At 35.3% G+C, this 13,795-nt stretch overlaps 1 protein-coding gene and 1 pseudogene across 5 annotated transcripts in view; one reads left to right on the forward strand and one right to left on the reverse strand.

Moving 5' to 3' along the window:
* STAG2 (stromal antigen 2) overlaps positions 1-13,795 on the forward strand; it is a 221,514-nt gene that overhangs the window by 180,097 nt on the left and 27,622 nt on the right. For all 5 annotated transcript variants that reach the window (XM_037822197.1, XM_037822201.1, XM_037822198.1 and 2 more), the window contains exons 24-25: positions 2,300-2,474; positions 8,536-8,675. In XM_037822197.1, the coding sequence (XP_037678125.1) occupies positions 2,300-2,474; positions 8,536-8,675 (315 nt within the window). The remainder of the gene's footprint in view (positions 1-2,299; positions 2,475-8,535; positions 8,676-13,795) is intronic.
* On the reverse strand, positions 6,225-7,534 carry LOC119523431 (annotated as a pseudogene).

The following is a 13,795-nucleotide window of genomic DNA, read 5'->3' on the forward strand; positions in this document are numbered from 1 at the left end:
AATATGCTTCAGAGAGGAAAGTGCATAAGGTTTCTGTCGCCTCTGAAAATATTATCAGATATTGACATCCCAGCCACTGCCTGTCTGTCCTGATTAAGTTATTTTTCCTTATATGGACCTTTTCTGAAATAAAAAAAAATTTAATCACTTACCTGCCTTCAAAGCATTACCTTCTCACTCCATATTCCTTCGTGATTCCAAGACTAGATAACAAATGGATTGTCACCTAGTGCCAGAAGTAGTTTTCCCATCTGTAAATTGAAGCCCAGTAGTTGTCCTGAGTGTTATTTTTGGTAGCTTGTGGTATGTTGGGTACTGTTTATTTTAGTTCAGAGTATCTTTTATTCTTAGTCACCGAGAACATTGTTCAAATACAGCCAACCCTTTTGTTTGCCAGTTATCTTTATTCATTTTAAAATATCAAAGCTAATTTTAATGAAATATATTTGAATTTTCTGTAGTTAAAATTTTACTTTCAATACCTGTTAGTCTCTTTCTTTTTTCATTTCCAGCTCCCTCTCATCCCACCCAAACACATATGCTTGGGCACACATAAATTAGAAGATATTAAATGGGCCAAGATCTAGTTATTGAATTTTTTTCTTTACACTTGTTATTTCGAAATAATTTCAAACTTACAGTAGCACAGTTGCAGAAATAATGCAAAACCCATACAGAGAACTCCAACATATCCCCCTTCCCTAGACACCCAAGATCACCAATTTTAACATTTTTCCACATTTCACTTTTGCTGTATCATTCTATTTTGAGTAGTTACTGAATTTTGCATCTACTGCAAAAGTATAAATTGTATTATCATAGCTATTGCTGAATTCTCTTTGATTTTAAGTATGCAGTTTTGAAGTAGTAGTAGCAACAGTAAAGGTTGTGGGACTTCATTTCTACAATTCAGATGGAAAGAACAAGGGTTCTGAAGGTAGTAACTTGAGTTGAGAGTGAAACTCTTAGAGTAGGATTTTTATGAGGAAGAATGCACAGATCGAAAATGAATGTATGAAACATTACTTGATATTATTATCATTTTCCAGTGCCACCATTATCTTAATATTCCCCCACCATTTTTTTACGTTGTTAACACATAATTCCTTGTTGGTTATCCTGTGTAACCTCCTATGTATGCCTCCTGTGTAAGCCTTGGAGATTATTTGGTCATTAAACAGCCAGTATGTCAGTCTTCCCAACAGCTTCCAGGAATGTGTTCTGGTCAGCTCACTTGACCTGCTAGTTCACCTAATTAGTAAACATTAGCATACTTACCACCTCATATCCTCAGTGAATAGTATGGCAAAAGCTTTTGTAAACTAAACTCAAATATCCTGATAGGTATAAATTAGAACTATAGTAATAAAAGAAGAAGAGACTGATAAAGGGGATAAAAGCATGAAGTAAAGGTAAAAGGTAAACACAGTTAGTTCCAAAATGAGAAAACTATTATTAAGATTTGCTGCATGTTCTGTATTATAATCTTATCTTTCCAGCAGTGGTATTTATTTTTAAATGTATTTTTCAGGTGACTCTGTGTCCTAAAAGTTGTATTTTTATTACTCCTTCCCAACAGATAATTAACTTTTTTCCTACTACTTTGTGACTAATCTTACCAGTGTTTCATCTCATTTTAAACCCCTGCCAAGGTTTTTAGCAAGCCATTGGGCTCAAGTTCCTTGAGATGTAATTTCAGCCATATGTTTATTATGATATTATCAGGTTTTCCTGATGAGTGGTAAGCAGGCCTATACCTCGGTTTGTTTCCTCTCCTTAATCATTGTAGCATATTGACAATGAGAGTTCTTAAAAAGTACCATAGACTTTGTGATTTCTCTTGTAATACTGATCTCTAGTATAGGGTTTTTTTTTTCTTCCATAGAACGAAAGAATGGCAACAAATTTATGGATTATTCCATACTTGAGAATGTTTACCATGAGGCATTGTGGTATATTGCAAAAAAAAGTATAGAATTTGGGTCAGCAAACCTGAGTCCTGGTTTTGTTCTTTTTGGCAGTGATAACATATTGTGCTAGTCACTTAAAGTTGCCAAAAATAAAGAAGAATGTTCGTGAGATTACTTTGCAGTCAGTAAAGCACTACCCAAATATTAGTAATGATTCTTCTAAGATTATACTTCTCAGCTTTAAAATCTTAGGAAAATACTAAACATGATTTTTCTTAAGAGCTTCAAATGGAGAAAATTAGATTCTATTTCTGTGTTAGACATGTAAGTTACTTGTAGCAGTTGGTGAGAAACCTTTGTTTAGCATGCTCTCCTCTTTTTTTAAACAGGCCTTCACTATTCTATGTGATATTTTGATGATCTTCAGCCATCAGATTATGTCAGGAGGGCGTGACATGTTAGAACCACTAGTTTACACCCCTGATTCTTCATTGCAGTCTGAGTTGCTCAGCTTTATTTTGGATCATGTCTTCATTGAACAGGATGATGATAATAATAGTGCAGGTAATTTTATCGCCATCTTTTTGTTAAATCTCTGTATCCTTCATAAATCAAATTCAAGTAACAATGATGCAAGATTTTGCACTACTATGAGATATTCTTTTATTTATTTTTTTATCTTTTTTATTGTAGAATGTAACATACATATATAAAAGTGATAACTTTCCAAGTGCAATTTAACAAGCAATTAGAGAGCAAATTTCAAAGAATATTATAGGTTATAATTCCACAGTTTCAGTTACTTCCTTATATATGATATTCTTTAAAACATGAGACATGCACATGTTCCAACACATTTGAGTTCATTTCTTGTGATATTGGAAAGTCAATTTGGTATTGCAGAGCATGAACTTTGGGGTCTCTGCTTCTTACTACTCTAAGCCTATTTTTCCAATTTGTAGCTATCTGATAGTTACTATGAGGGTTCATTGAAGTTTAGGAAAGTGCCTCAAGAATGCTTGAGCATATAGTAGGTATTCAATAAAGTTTACTACCCTTTTCCCTTATTCATTAGTAGTACCAATATTCAGGTATTTTGAGAAGAATGAAATGTTTCTTTAAAATGTGACATTTTTGTTGTATGATTTTACTTACATAAATTTTCAAATTTTTGAGTTATTAATATGATTTCTGAATGTTAGAAAATGTTTGAAAACTACTCTGTAAAATCTAGGGCAGTACAGAATGTTCACAAGAAAGTAATCAAACCAGCCTTGCCTAGAGTTAACTTTTCTTCATACCCTGATTTCATACACAGATGCCTTGCTTGAACAAGAGGTCATGGAAAAAATAAATATTTGCTGGCTTCTTGTTTTTTTTTTTTAATTTGAAGTATATTTGAAGGAAAATACAACATTAGCATGTGTATATCCATACATAAACTGACAAATCACTGCAAACCAGCACCTAAATAAATATATATAATTCTAGGTATGGCTTATAGCTTATTTATCAATAAAGAATTTTTTTCTTAAGTACTAAAAACTTACCCAGAACACAGTTGAGAAACCTGGAACAGCCAAAATGGGTGTCAAAGTCCATGTATTAAAGTTTATATCCTTTCTCCTTTTCACCTTTTATTTTCATCTAATGATTTCGTTATACTTTTTTTTTTTTTAACATTCATTTGACAGACATTTATTGGTCAGTATACTAGGTGCTACAAATATCAGAAAATGAGACAAAGTCCCTTCCTTCAAGAATTCACCATGAAGTAGAAAAGACAGATCTCTATCTATAAGCAATTAATTACAGTGCTGTTTGATAAATAACAGGAGCAGGTACAAAGTGTTGTGGGAGTGTAAGGGAAGTTCTAATTTGTCTGCAGTTATCAAAAAGGCTTTGAGATTAGCTAACATCTGAAAGGGATCCTCAAAGATGAGTAAGACTTCTATAGGAAAGCACAGTTGCATTCCAGCAATTGATACAAATGGTGGAGGTGGTAGTACAACATTGTGAATGAAATTAAACCACTTTCAGGTATACAATTCAATGAAATTGTATAGTTGAAAGTGGTTTAAATGGGAAATTTTATGTTGTGTATGTTACCACAATAAAAATTTTTAAAAAAAACAAGCAGTTGTAGATTAAAACCATCAAAAACCTGATACCAGATCACGTTTTTGGTACATAATCATGGATTGGGTTCAGCCCCTACTTCATTTAGAGGATAGGAAGTAGAATGAGAATAAGTTTGTTGATACTCCTAAATTTTCTAGTTACTTCCTGGAATTACCCACAGACTCTTGTCTCTCTGGAGTTTGCTTTATTCTGATCATACTTGTAACTATTTCAACCCTATGGAAAAGTATAAAATATAACATATTTACATACCCAACCACCAGTAGTTGTCAAATATTGCTATATATATTTCAGATTACTTTTTAAAGAAATGGCACATTGTTACAATAGAAACCCTCATCTGTATCCCCCTCCTGTCCCACTATTCTCCCTTTTTCCTGAAAGATAGCTGTTATCCTGAATTTGGTGTTTATTATGCCCTTGCATTTTAAATTTATTTTACTAGGAATTTATGTATTTGTTAACAATATATAGTTTTTTTCCTCTTGCTAACTTTTACATAAATGATTGAACATTTTATTTTGCTACTTGCTCTTTTGTGTTAATATTTTTGAGATTTATCAGTGTTAACATGTGGCTATAGTTTATTTATCTTGACTGCTGAATGTTATGTGATATAAATTAACCATAATTTATTCATTTTGCCATTGATGGACATTTAAGTTGTTGCCATTTTTTTCCCTGTGACCAAATAGTGTTATAAGAAATATTCTTAAACTGATCTGAACACATAGTCTCGAGAGTTCTTCTAGTAATATCTGAAAGTGGAATTGGTGGATTGTAGTATGCATGTGCATTTTAAACTTGACCACATGTTGCCAAATTATTCTCCAAGGTGGTTGTTATCATTTTACCCTCCCACCAACAACTTATATGAGTTTCCATTGCTTTTCCTCTTCATCCACCTCTTAGTATTTTAGACCATTGGTTATTTAATTTGTTTTAGCCTGTATCATATTAGAAAGAGAGGGTTAAATAGGGGATGTTTCTGAGAATACATGATAATAACAGCTAACACTTACATAAGGCCCTCTGTTAGGTATTTCTCCAAAGTTCTTTACTCCCCACTAAAGAAACAGTGGCTAATTTTTGATAAGAAGTAAAAAAAACTAATCAGGACTCAAAAAACACTTAGTAACTGGGTAATTTATTCTATAGGGGAGGGAAGGCAATATACCTATGAACAATGATTGGAAACAATATTGTATGGAAGTCATCCGTAATAATTACAGAGTCATTAAGAAAAGTTTAGGTTAAATATATTCCACTTTTTTAAGAGAATAAACGGTATGTTTTAAGTGTCTAAGCAAATGGCTTTGTGATTCTGGAACATGCACTTGTGATAATTTAAAACTTTTCCTGATAGTCTGTTTTAAATTTTTATTCTCACAATTTCATTTTGATTTACTAGCAGCTATCAAGGATTACTGGAGACAGTGTAAAAAAAATACTCATTTAAATTAACATTCTTATTTTACACAAAATCTTTTGATGTTGCGAATCTTACATTGAGGAGTTGACAGGATAACTACAGACTAGTCACAAAAGAGGAACCATAAGTGGTGAATAAATACATAAACAAACTTAACTGGTAACCAGAGACATGTAAATTAATATGAGATAATGTTTTTTCACATGTAATTTTGCTTATAAAATCTATCCAGAAGAAAATTCTTTATACAACTTTTTTTTTTCATGCAAGTTTGTTTTTATTGAGGTTTATATTCAGATTTGCAGCTGAGTGTTTCAGGCACTCAGTAATTTAACAAGTACTGGGACACAGCATACCTGCTTAGCAGTTAACGTGTAAGTTCACCAAGAACTCTTTAAGGGAAAAAAGCTAAATGGCAACTGGTCCTCTTCTAGAAAATGATTATCCTCAACAAATAGCCACAAAGGAAAGAGCATGACTATTAGAGAGTTAGAGAAATCCTGCATCTAAACTCATCCATTTTACCCAGGATAGGACTTGGTACCACATATCAGACGGCAAATGATTCAGAATAAGCTACACGTCAAGTGTTCTACATGTGATATTAATGCTAATATGATCAGCGTTTTTTAAAAAATCAAGAAAAGAATAATTTGGATGTAAAACCCACTACGATATATTAGCGACTATAGGAGATGCTTAGCCATCAAAGATTCTTCTCTCCACACTTGCAGTTTTCTTTATGAGTTCTTCTGAGAAATTTTTACTGTGATGGTGTTGACCTCTGTGTATTCATGGAAGCCATATTCTCCCAGTTCTCATCCGTTTCCAGACATCTTGAATCCACCAAAGGGGCACTGGGCAGATTCCACACTATAGCAGTTCACCCACACAGTCCCAGATTGCAGAGCAGAGGAGAGATGGTTATGGCTTTATCAAGGTCTTTGGTAAAGATTCCTGCTGATAGGCCATAGAGAGTATTGTTTGCTCTCTTAATCACTTCATCTAAAGATTTAAACTTCATGATTTGTTGTACTGGTCCAAATATCTCTTCTTTGGCAATGCACATCTCATCCATGACATCAGAGAAAACTGTGGGCTGGATAAAATAGCCATTACTCCCCCATGGGCTACTTCCACATTACAGCTTGGCCCCTTCTTTGTTCCCACTCTTAGTGAGGTGAAGTATTTTATCATATTGTTCCTTGTCCATCTGAGGGCCTTGATTTACTCCTGGGGTTAGAGGATTTCCAAGAACATACTACTTAGCCTGTTCAACGCTCCTTTGAAGAAACTTATTGTAAATGGATTCTTCCACCAAAAGCTTGGATGCAGCTATATGACATTGACCCTGGTGGTAGAACATGCCGTAGTGTGCAAATTCAGTGGCATTATCCAAGTTGGCATCAGCAAATACAATGCAGAGGCTCTTCTCACCGAGCTCCAGGGTTACCCTCTTCAGGTTGCTTTCCCTGGCAGCTTTTTTGATCTTTTTGCCAACCTCTGTAGATCCTGTGAAGGCTACTTTATGTCCGTGTGGGAAGAAATGGCTGCTCCCGTGATAGGTCCATAACCAGGTACGATATTCACTACTCCAAGGGAAACCCTGCCTCTTTTATTAAGGATGCCACATGAAGGGCAGTGAGAGGAGTTTGCTCTGCCGTTTTGACAACCACAGTGTTTCCACAGCTAAGGGCAGGCCCTATCTTCCAAATAAGCATAACCAATGGGAAATTCCAAGGAATAATTTGGCCACATATGCCAATAGGTTCATGTTTTGTATAAGTAAAAAAGTCTCCTTCGATCGGTATTGTGCATCCCTGGATCTTGTCAGCCCAGCCTGCATAGTAGCATAATGTTTTTATGCAGCCTCCTATATCCATCAGATATGCATTGGAAACTAGTTTTTCACCATTCATTGACTCCAGTGTCTGAAAAAGAGACTTACCTCCAAATCTAAACGTCCATAAAATTTTGCCAGCAGGAGACGGTCCCTTTCAATTATATCAGCCAACTTGTGTATTAGTTGTCCCCTCTCTGAAGCATCCATAGTATGCTATGGAGAGCCGATCTGAAAAGCCTGTCTTGCGGCCTTCACTGCTTTGTCAACATCTTCCATGCCAAGGCCAAGCTTCTCTGTCTGGGTTTCAAGGTCCAACATCTTTGTCCCCTACCTCATCTACCCAAACTTATTGTTCACATTTTTTCTACTCTATCTTAGTTTGGGCCAACTCCTTTTTGCCTCTGCTTCTGTAATACTCCTAGCCTAGAATCCTCTTTCAGCACACCTCTTTATTTTCAAAATCCCCCTTTATACAACTTAATACGTAAAAGGCTTTATCACAGTTTTATTTACAATATCAAATAATTATAAATAATCCTTTGGCAGTACTTGGGTGCAGTAATGCTTCCCCTGCTAAAGAATTTGGAAATAAGTCTGTCTTCTGAAAACCTAATGTTAAGATCACATAATGGATCAGAGCAGAAATATGCGAAGTTATCTTATAAAGACAGAATGATTCATTGGCCAGACTCTCTGTAGTATCTGCAAAGGAGGAATGTGTCAGTAAGGGTCAGGGGTGAGGTGGATGGGATCAGCCTTGGAAGGATTAGGAGATTTTCTGAGGTTGACTGCTTCCAGGGAAGAAGGAGCCTTAACCAACAGACTTTGAATGTGCAGATCTCATTGGTAAACTATTTCTATTAGGGTAGTAGATGAATGTATTAGGCAAGCTTAAATTGACTTCACTAACCATCATTTCCACCACCTCACTCCATTTGTACCTGTTCCATGTTCATCAGGCAACCTTCTAATTATTATTTGGCTTCACAAAAAATTTTTTATTGGCATAAATGGGCTGGTCATTAACTTAGATATTAAGAGTGTTTCTGAGTTATAGGATTATGAGTCATTTTAAATTTTATTTTAGGTGTTTTTCCCTTATTTTTCAAATACTCCAAAGTAAGGATGTTTTATAGCAAGAGTTTTTTTTAAGAAAAGATGGGTGAAGTAAAATACAGATGGCTTAATGTTTAGAACTTTTTTCCCAGATGGTCAGCAGGAGGATGAAGCCAGTAAAATTGAAGCTCTGCACAAGAGAAGGAATTTACTTGCAGCATTTTGTAAGCTAATTGTATATACTGTGGTGGAGATGAATACAGCTGCAGATATCTTCAAGCAGTATATGAAGGTAAAGTTAAAAAATAGATTGCCAACACAGTTTTATTAAAATGCTTAAAAGATGATGTAGCACTTCAGCTTTTGTGCTTGGTTGCTATTAAATTCTTTTAATAGTAAATTCTCTATCTTAAAATCTTTGATATTTTTAGTCACATTTCCTCATACCCTCACATTTCCAATCAGTGGACATTTTGAGTTTGAGTTCATTTGTATTTGGAATATTGGAAACATTCTGTTTTAGGTTAACTGTCACTATCAGAAACTGTATTTGTGATTTCCTTTAGGATAACAGGGTAGTGCCCCTCCTCTGCTTGATGTTGCATAAAAACGTGCTGCTCTAGTAGTCAGGAGACCTGGATAGTATAGTTTTGACTTGTTTACTATGCAGCTTGTGACCTTGAATAACTCAACACCTTTTACGGCCACTTTTTTTGTTTCACTGAGATAGCCAAGGTGTCTTTTAACTCTGAAAGTCAGATTTGCTTCACAGTAGGTCATTCACAGTTTTCATAAATATATGCAAGATTCTCTAATGTTAAGTAGCAATAATAAACGTTAATTGCACTAACACAAAGTGACTTAAGATTTTTTCTTTACCTCTTTCTCAAGTAAAATCTAATTATGAATATAAACTTTTTTAAAAAGCTTTGCATTCATGAAATAAAATATATGTAATAAAATTTGACCAGTTCCAATTTACTCTATGTAATGAATGCTATGTAATAAAACTCTAGCATCATGGAGCAATTTAAAAATTACTTTGGAACTTAAGTCATTTGGCATGATAACTGATAGTTGTTTTTTTTTTTTTTAAACAAACTAAGGTTTATGAAGTCATTTAGCAAATTTTCAACTTTTAGGTATTCTAGAATAAAGTCAATTTTATTAACCATAGAGGAATGGTTATCCTGTTATCTCTGATAATTTTTATGTATTTATTTTGAAACAGGATCTTAAGTTAGAAAAAATTTACCTGCAATTTGTAATGTAAATGTCACATGCTATAAGTTTTCTTGTAAATGTTGTTTACAGGCTGTTAGTTTTTTTTTTTTTTTTTTTTTTCACATTTTATTTAATTTTATTAACAAATTGGGAAAATAGCCTTAACATCATTTTCCCTTGGTGTAACTTTGAACATGTAACTCTCATTTAGTAGCATGATATTTTTATAGTTTGCTAACAAATTTTCACATTTATACTCTGGTTTATTCTCATTCATTCTTTTTTTTTTTTTTTTTTTTTAATCTTCATTTTATTGAGATATATTCACATACCATGCAGTCATACAAAACAAATCATACTTTCGATTGTTTACAGTACCATTACATAGTTGTACATTCATCACCTAAATCAATCCCTGACACCTTCATTAGCACACACAAAAATAACAAGAATAATAATTAGAGTGAAAAAGAGCAGTTGAAGTAAAAAAGAACACTGGGTACCTTTGTCTGTTTGTTTCCTTCCCCTATTTTTCTACTCATCCATCCATAAACTAGACAAAGTGGAGTGTGGTCCTTATGGCTTTCCCAATCCCATTGTCACCCCTCATAAGCTACATTTTTATACATCTGTCTTCGAGATTCATGGGTTCTGGGTTGTAGTTTGATAGTTTCAGGTATCCACCACCAGCTACCCCAATTCTTTAGAAACTAAAAAGGGTTGTCTAAAGTGTGCGTAAGAGTGCCCACCAGAGTGACCTCTCGGCTCGTTTTGGAATCTCTCTGCCACTGAAGCTTATTTCATTTCCTTTCACATCCCCCTTTTGGTCAAGAAGATGTTCTCCGTCCCACGATGACGGGTCTACATTCCTCCCCGGGAGTCATATTCCACGTTGCCAGGGAGATTCCCTCCCCTGGGTGTCTGATCCCACGTAGTGGGGAGGGCAGTGATTTCACCTTTCAAGTTGGCTTAGCCAGAGAGAGAGGGCCACATCTGAGCAACAAAGAGGCATTCAGGAGGAGACTCTTAGGCACAAATATAGGGAGGCCTAGCCTCTCCTTTGCAGCAACCGTCTTCCCAAGGGTAAAACCTATGGTAGAGGGCTCAACCCACCAAACCACCAGTCACCTATGTCTGTGGTCATGTTAGCAACCATCGAGGTGGGGTAGGCGAATACCCCTGCATTCTCCACAGGCTCCTCAAGGGGGCACTACATCTTTTTTTTTTCCTTGTTTTCCTTTTTTTTTTTTAACTTTACCTTCTTTTTTAAATCAACTGTATGAAAAAAAGTTAAAAAGAAAACAAACATACAATAAAAGAACATTTCAAAGAGACCATAACAAGGGAGTAAGAAAAAGACAACTAACCTAAGATAACTGCTTAACTTCCAACATGTTCCTACTTTACCCCAAGAAAGTTACCTAATATAGCAACATTTCTGTGAACTTGTTCCTACTATATCCATCAGAAATTAACAGACCATAGTCATTCCTGGGCATCCCCAGAACGTTAAATAGCTTATCTGTTCTTCTTGGATTATTGTTCCCCCTTCCTTAATTGCTCTCTATTGCTAGTTCCCCTACATTCTACATTATAAGCCATTTGTTTTACATTTTTCAAAGTTCACATTAGTGGTAGCATATAATATTTCTCTTTTTGTGCCTGGCTTATTTCGCTCAGCATTATGTCTTCAAGGTTCATCCATGTTGTCATATGTTTCACGAGATCGTTCCTTCTTACTGCCGTGTAGTATTCCATCGTGTGTATATACCACATTTTATTTATCCACTCATCTGTTGAAGGACATTTGGGTTGTTTCCATCTCTTGGCAATTGTGAATAATGCTGCTATGAACATTGGCGTGCAGATATCTGTTCGTGTCACTGCTTTCCTATCTTCCGGGTATATACCGAGAAGTGCAATCGCTGGATCGAATGGTAACTCTATATGTAGTTTTCTAAGGAACTGCCAGACTGACTTCCAGAGTGGCTGAACCATTATACAGTCCCACCAACAATGAATAAGAGTTACAATTTCTCCACATCCCCTCCAGCATTTGTAGTTTCCTGTTTGTTTAATGGCAGCCATTCTAATCGGTGTTAGATGGTATCTCATTGTGGTCTTAATTTGCATCTCTCTAATAGCTAGTGAAGCTGAACATTTTTTCATGTGTTTCTTGGCCATTTGTATTTCCTCTTCAGAGAACTGTCTTTTCATATCTTTTGCCCATTTTATAATTGGGCTGTCTGTACTATTGTCATTGAGTTGTAGGATTTCTTTATATATGGAAGATATCAGTCTTTTGTCAGATACATGGTTTCCAAAAATTGTTTCCCATTGAGTTGGCTGCCTCTTTACCTTTTTGAGAAATTCCTTTGAGGTGCAGAAACTTCTAAGCTTGAGGAGTTCCCATTTATCTATTTTCTCTTTTGTTGCTTGTGCTTTGGGTGTAAAGTCTAGGAAGTGGCCGCCTAATACAAGGTCTTGAAGATGTTTTCCTACATTATCTTCTAGGAGTTTTATGGTACTTTCTTTTATATTGAGATCTTTGGTCCATTTTGAGTTAATTTTTGTGTAGGGGGTGAGGTAGGGGTCCTCTTTCATTCTTTTGGATATGGATATCCAACTCTCCCAGCCCCATTTGTTGAAAAGACCATTATGGCTCAGTTCAGTGACTTTGGGGGCCTTATCAAAGATCAGTCGGCCATAGATCTGAGGGTCTATCTCTGAATTCTCAATTCGATTCCATTGATCTATATGTCTATCTTTGTGCCAGTACCATGCTGTTTTGGCAACTGTGGCTTTATAATAAGCTTCAAAGTCAGGGAGTGTAAGTCCTCCCACTTCGTTTTTCTTTTTTAGAGTGTCTTTAGCAATTCGAGGCATCTTCCCTTTCCAAATAAATTTGATAACTAGCTTTTCCAAGTCTGCAAAGTAGGTTGTTGGAATTTTGTTTGGGATTGCATTGAATCTGTAGATGAGTTTGGGTAGAATTGACACCTTAATGACATTTAGCCTTCCTATCCATGAACATGGAATATTTTTCCATCTTTTAAGGTCCCCTTCTATTTCTTTTAGTAGAGTTATGTAGTTTTCTTTGTATAGGTCTTTTACATCTTTGGTTAAGTTTATTCCTAGGTACTTGATTTTTTTAGTTGCTATTGAAAATGGTATCTTTTTCTTGAGTGTCTCTTCAGTTTGTTCATTTCTAGTATATAGAAACATTACTGACTTATGTGCATTAACCTTGTATCCCGCTACTTTGCTAAATTTGTTTATTAGCTCTAGTAGCTGTATCGTGGATTTCTCAGGGTTTTCTAGATATAAGATCATATCATCTGCAAACAATGACAGTTTTACTTCTTCTTTTCCAATTTGGATGCCTTTTATTTCTTTGTCTTGCCGGATTGCCCTGGCTAGCACTTCCAGCACAATGTTGAATAACAGTGGTGACAGCGGGCATCCTTGTCTTGTTCCTGATCTTAGAGGGAAGGCTTTCAGTCTCTCACCATTGAGTACTATGCTGGCTGTGGGTTTTTCATATATGCTCTTTATCATGTTGAGGAAGTTTCCTTCAATTCCTACCTTTTGAAGTGTTTTTATCAAAAAGGGATGTTGGATTTTGTCAAATGCTTTTTCAGCATCTATTGAGATGATCAATTGATTTTTCCCTTTCGAGTTTTTAATGTGTTGTAATACATTGATTGTTTTTCTTATGTTGAACCATCCTTGCATGCCTGGAATGAACCCCACTTGGTCATGGTGTATGATTTTTTTAATGTGTCTTTGGATTCGATTTGCAAGTATTTTGTTGAGGATTTTTGCATCTATATTCATTAGGGAGATTGGCCGGTAGTTTTCCTTTTTTGTAGCATCTTTGCCTGGTTTTGGTATTAGATTGATGTTAGCTTCATAAAATGAGTTAGGTAGTGTTCCATTTTCTTCAATGTTTTGAAAGAGTTTAAGTAAGATTGGTGTCAGTTCTTTCTGGAAAGTTTGGTAGAATTCCCCTGTGAAGCCATCTGGCCCTGGGCATTTATTTGTGGGAAGATTTTTGATGACTGATTGGATCTCTTTGCTTGTGATTGGTTGGTTGAGGTCTTCTATTTCTTCTCTGGTCAGTCTAGGTTGTTCATATGTTTCCAGGAAATTGTCCATTTCCTCTACATTATCCAGTTTGTTGCCATA

The sequence above is a fragment of the Choloepus didactylus genome, chromosome X (genome assembly GCF_015220235.1).
Source record: "Choloepus didactylus isolate mChoDid1 chromosome X, mChoDid1.pri, whole genome shotgun sequence".
Taxonomy (NCBI): domain Eukaryota; kingdom Metazoa; phylum Chordata; class Mammalia; order Pilosa; family Megalonychidae; genus Choloepus; species Choloepus didactylus.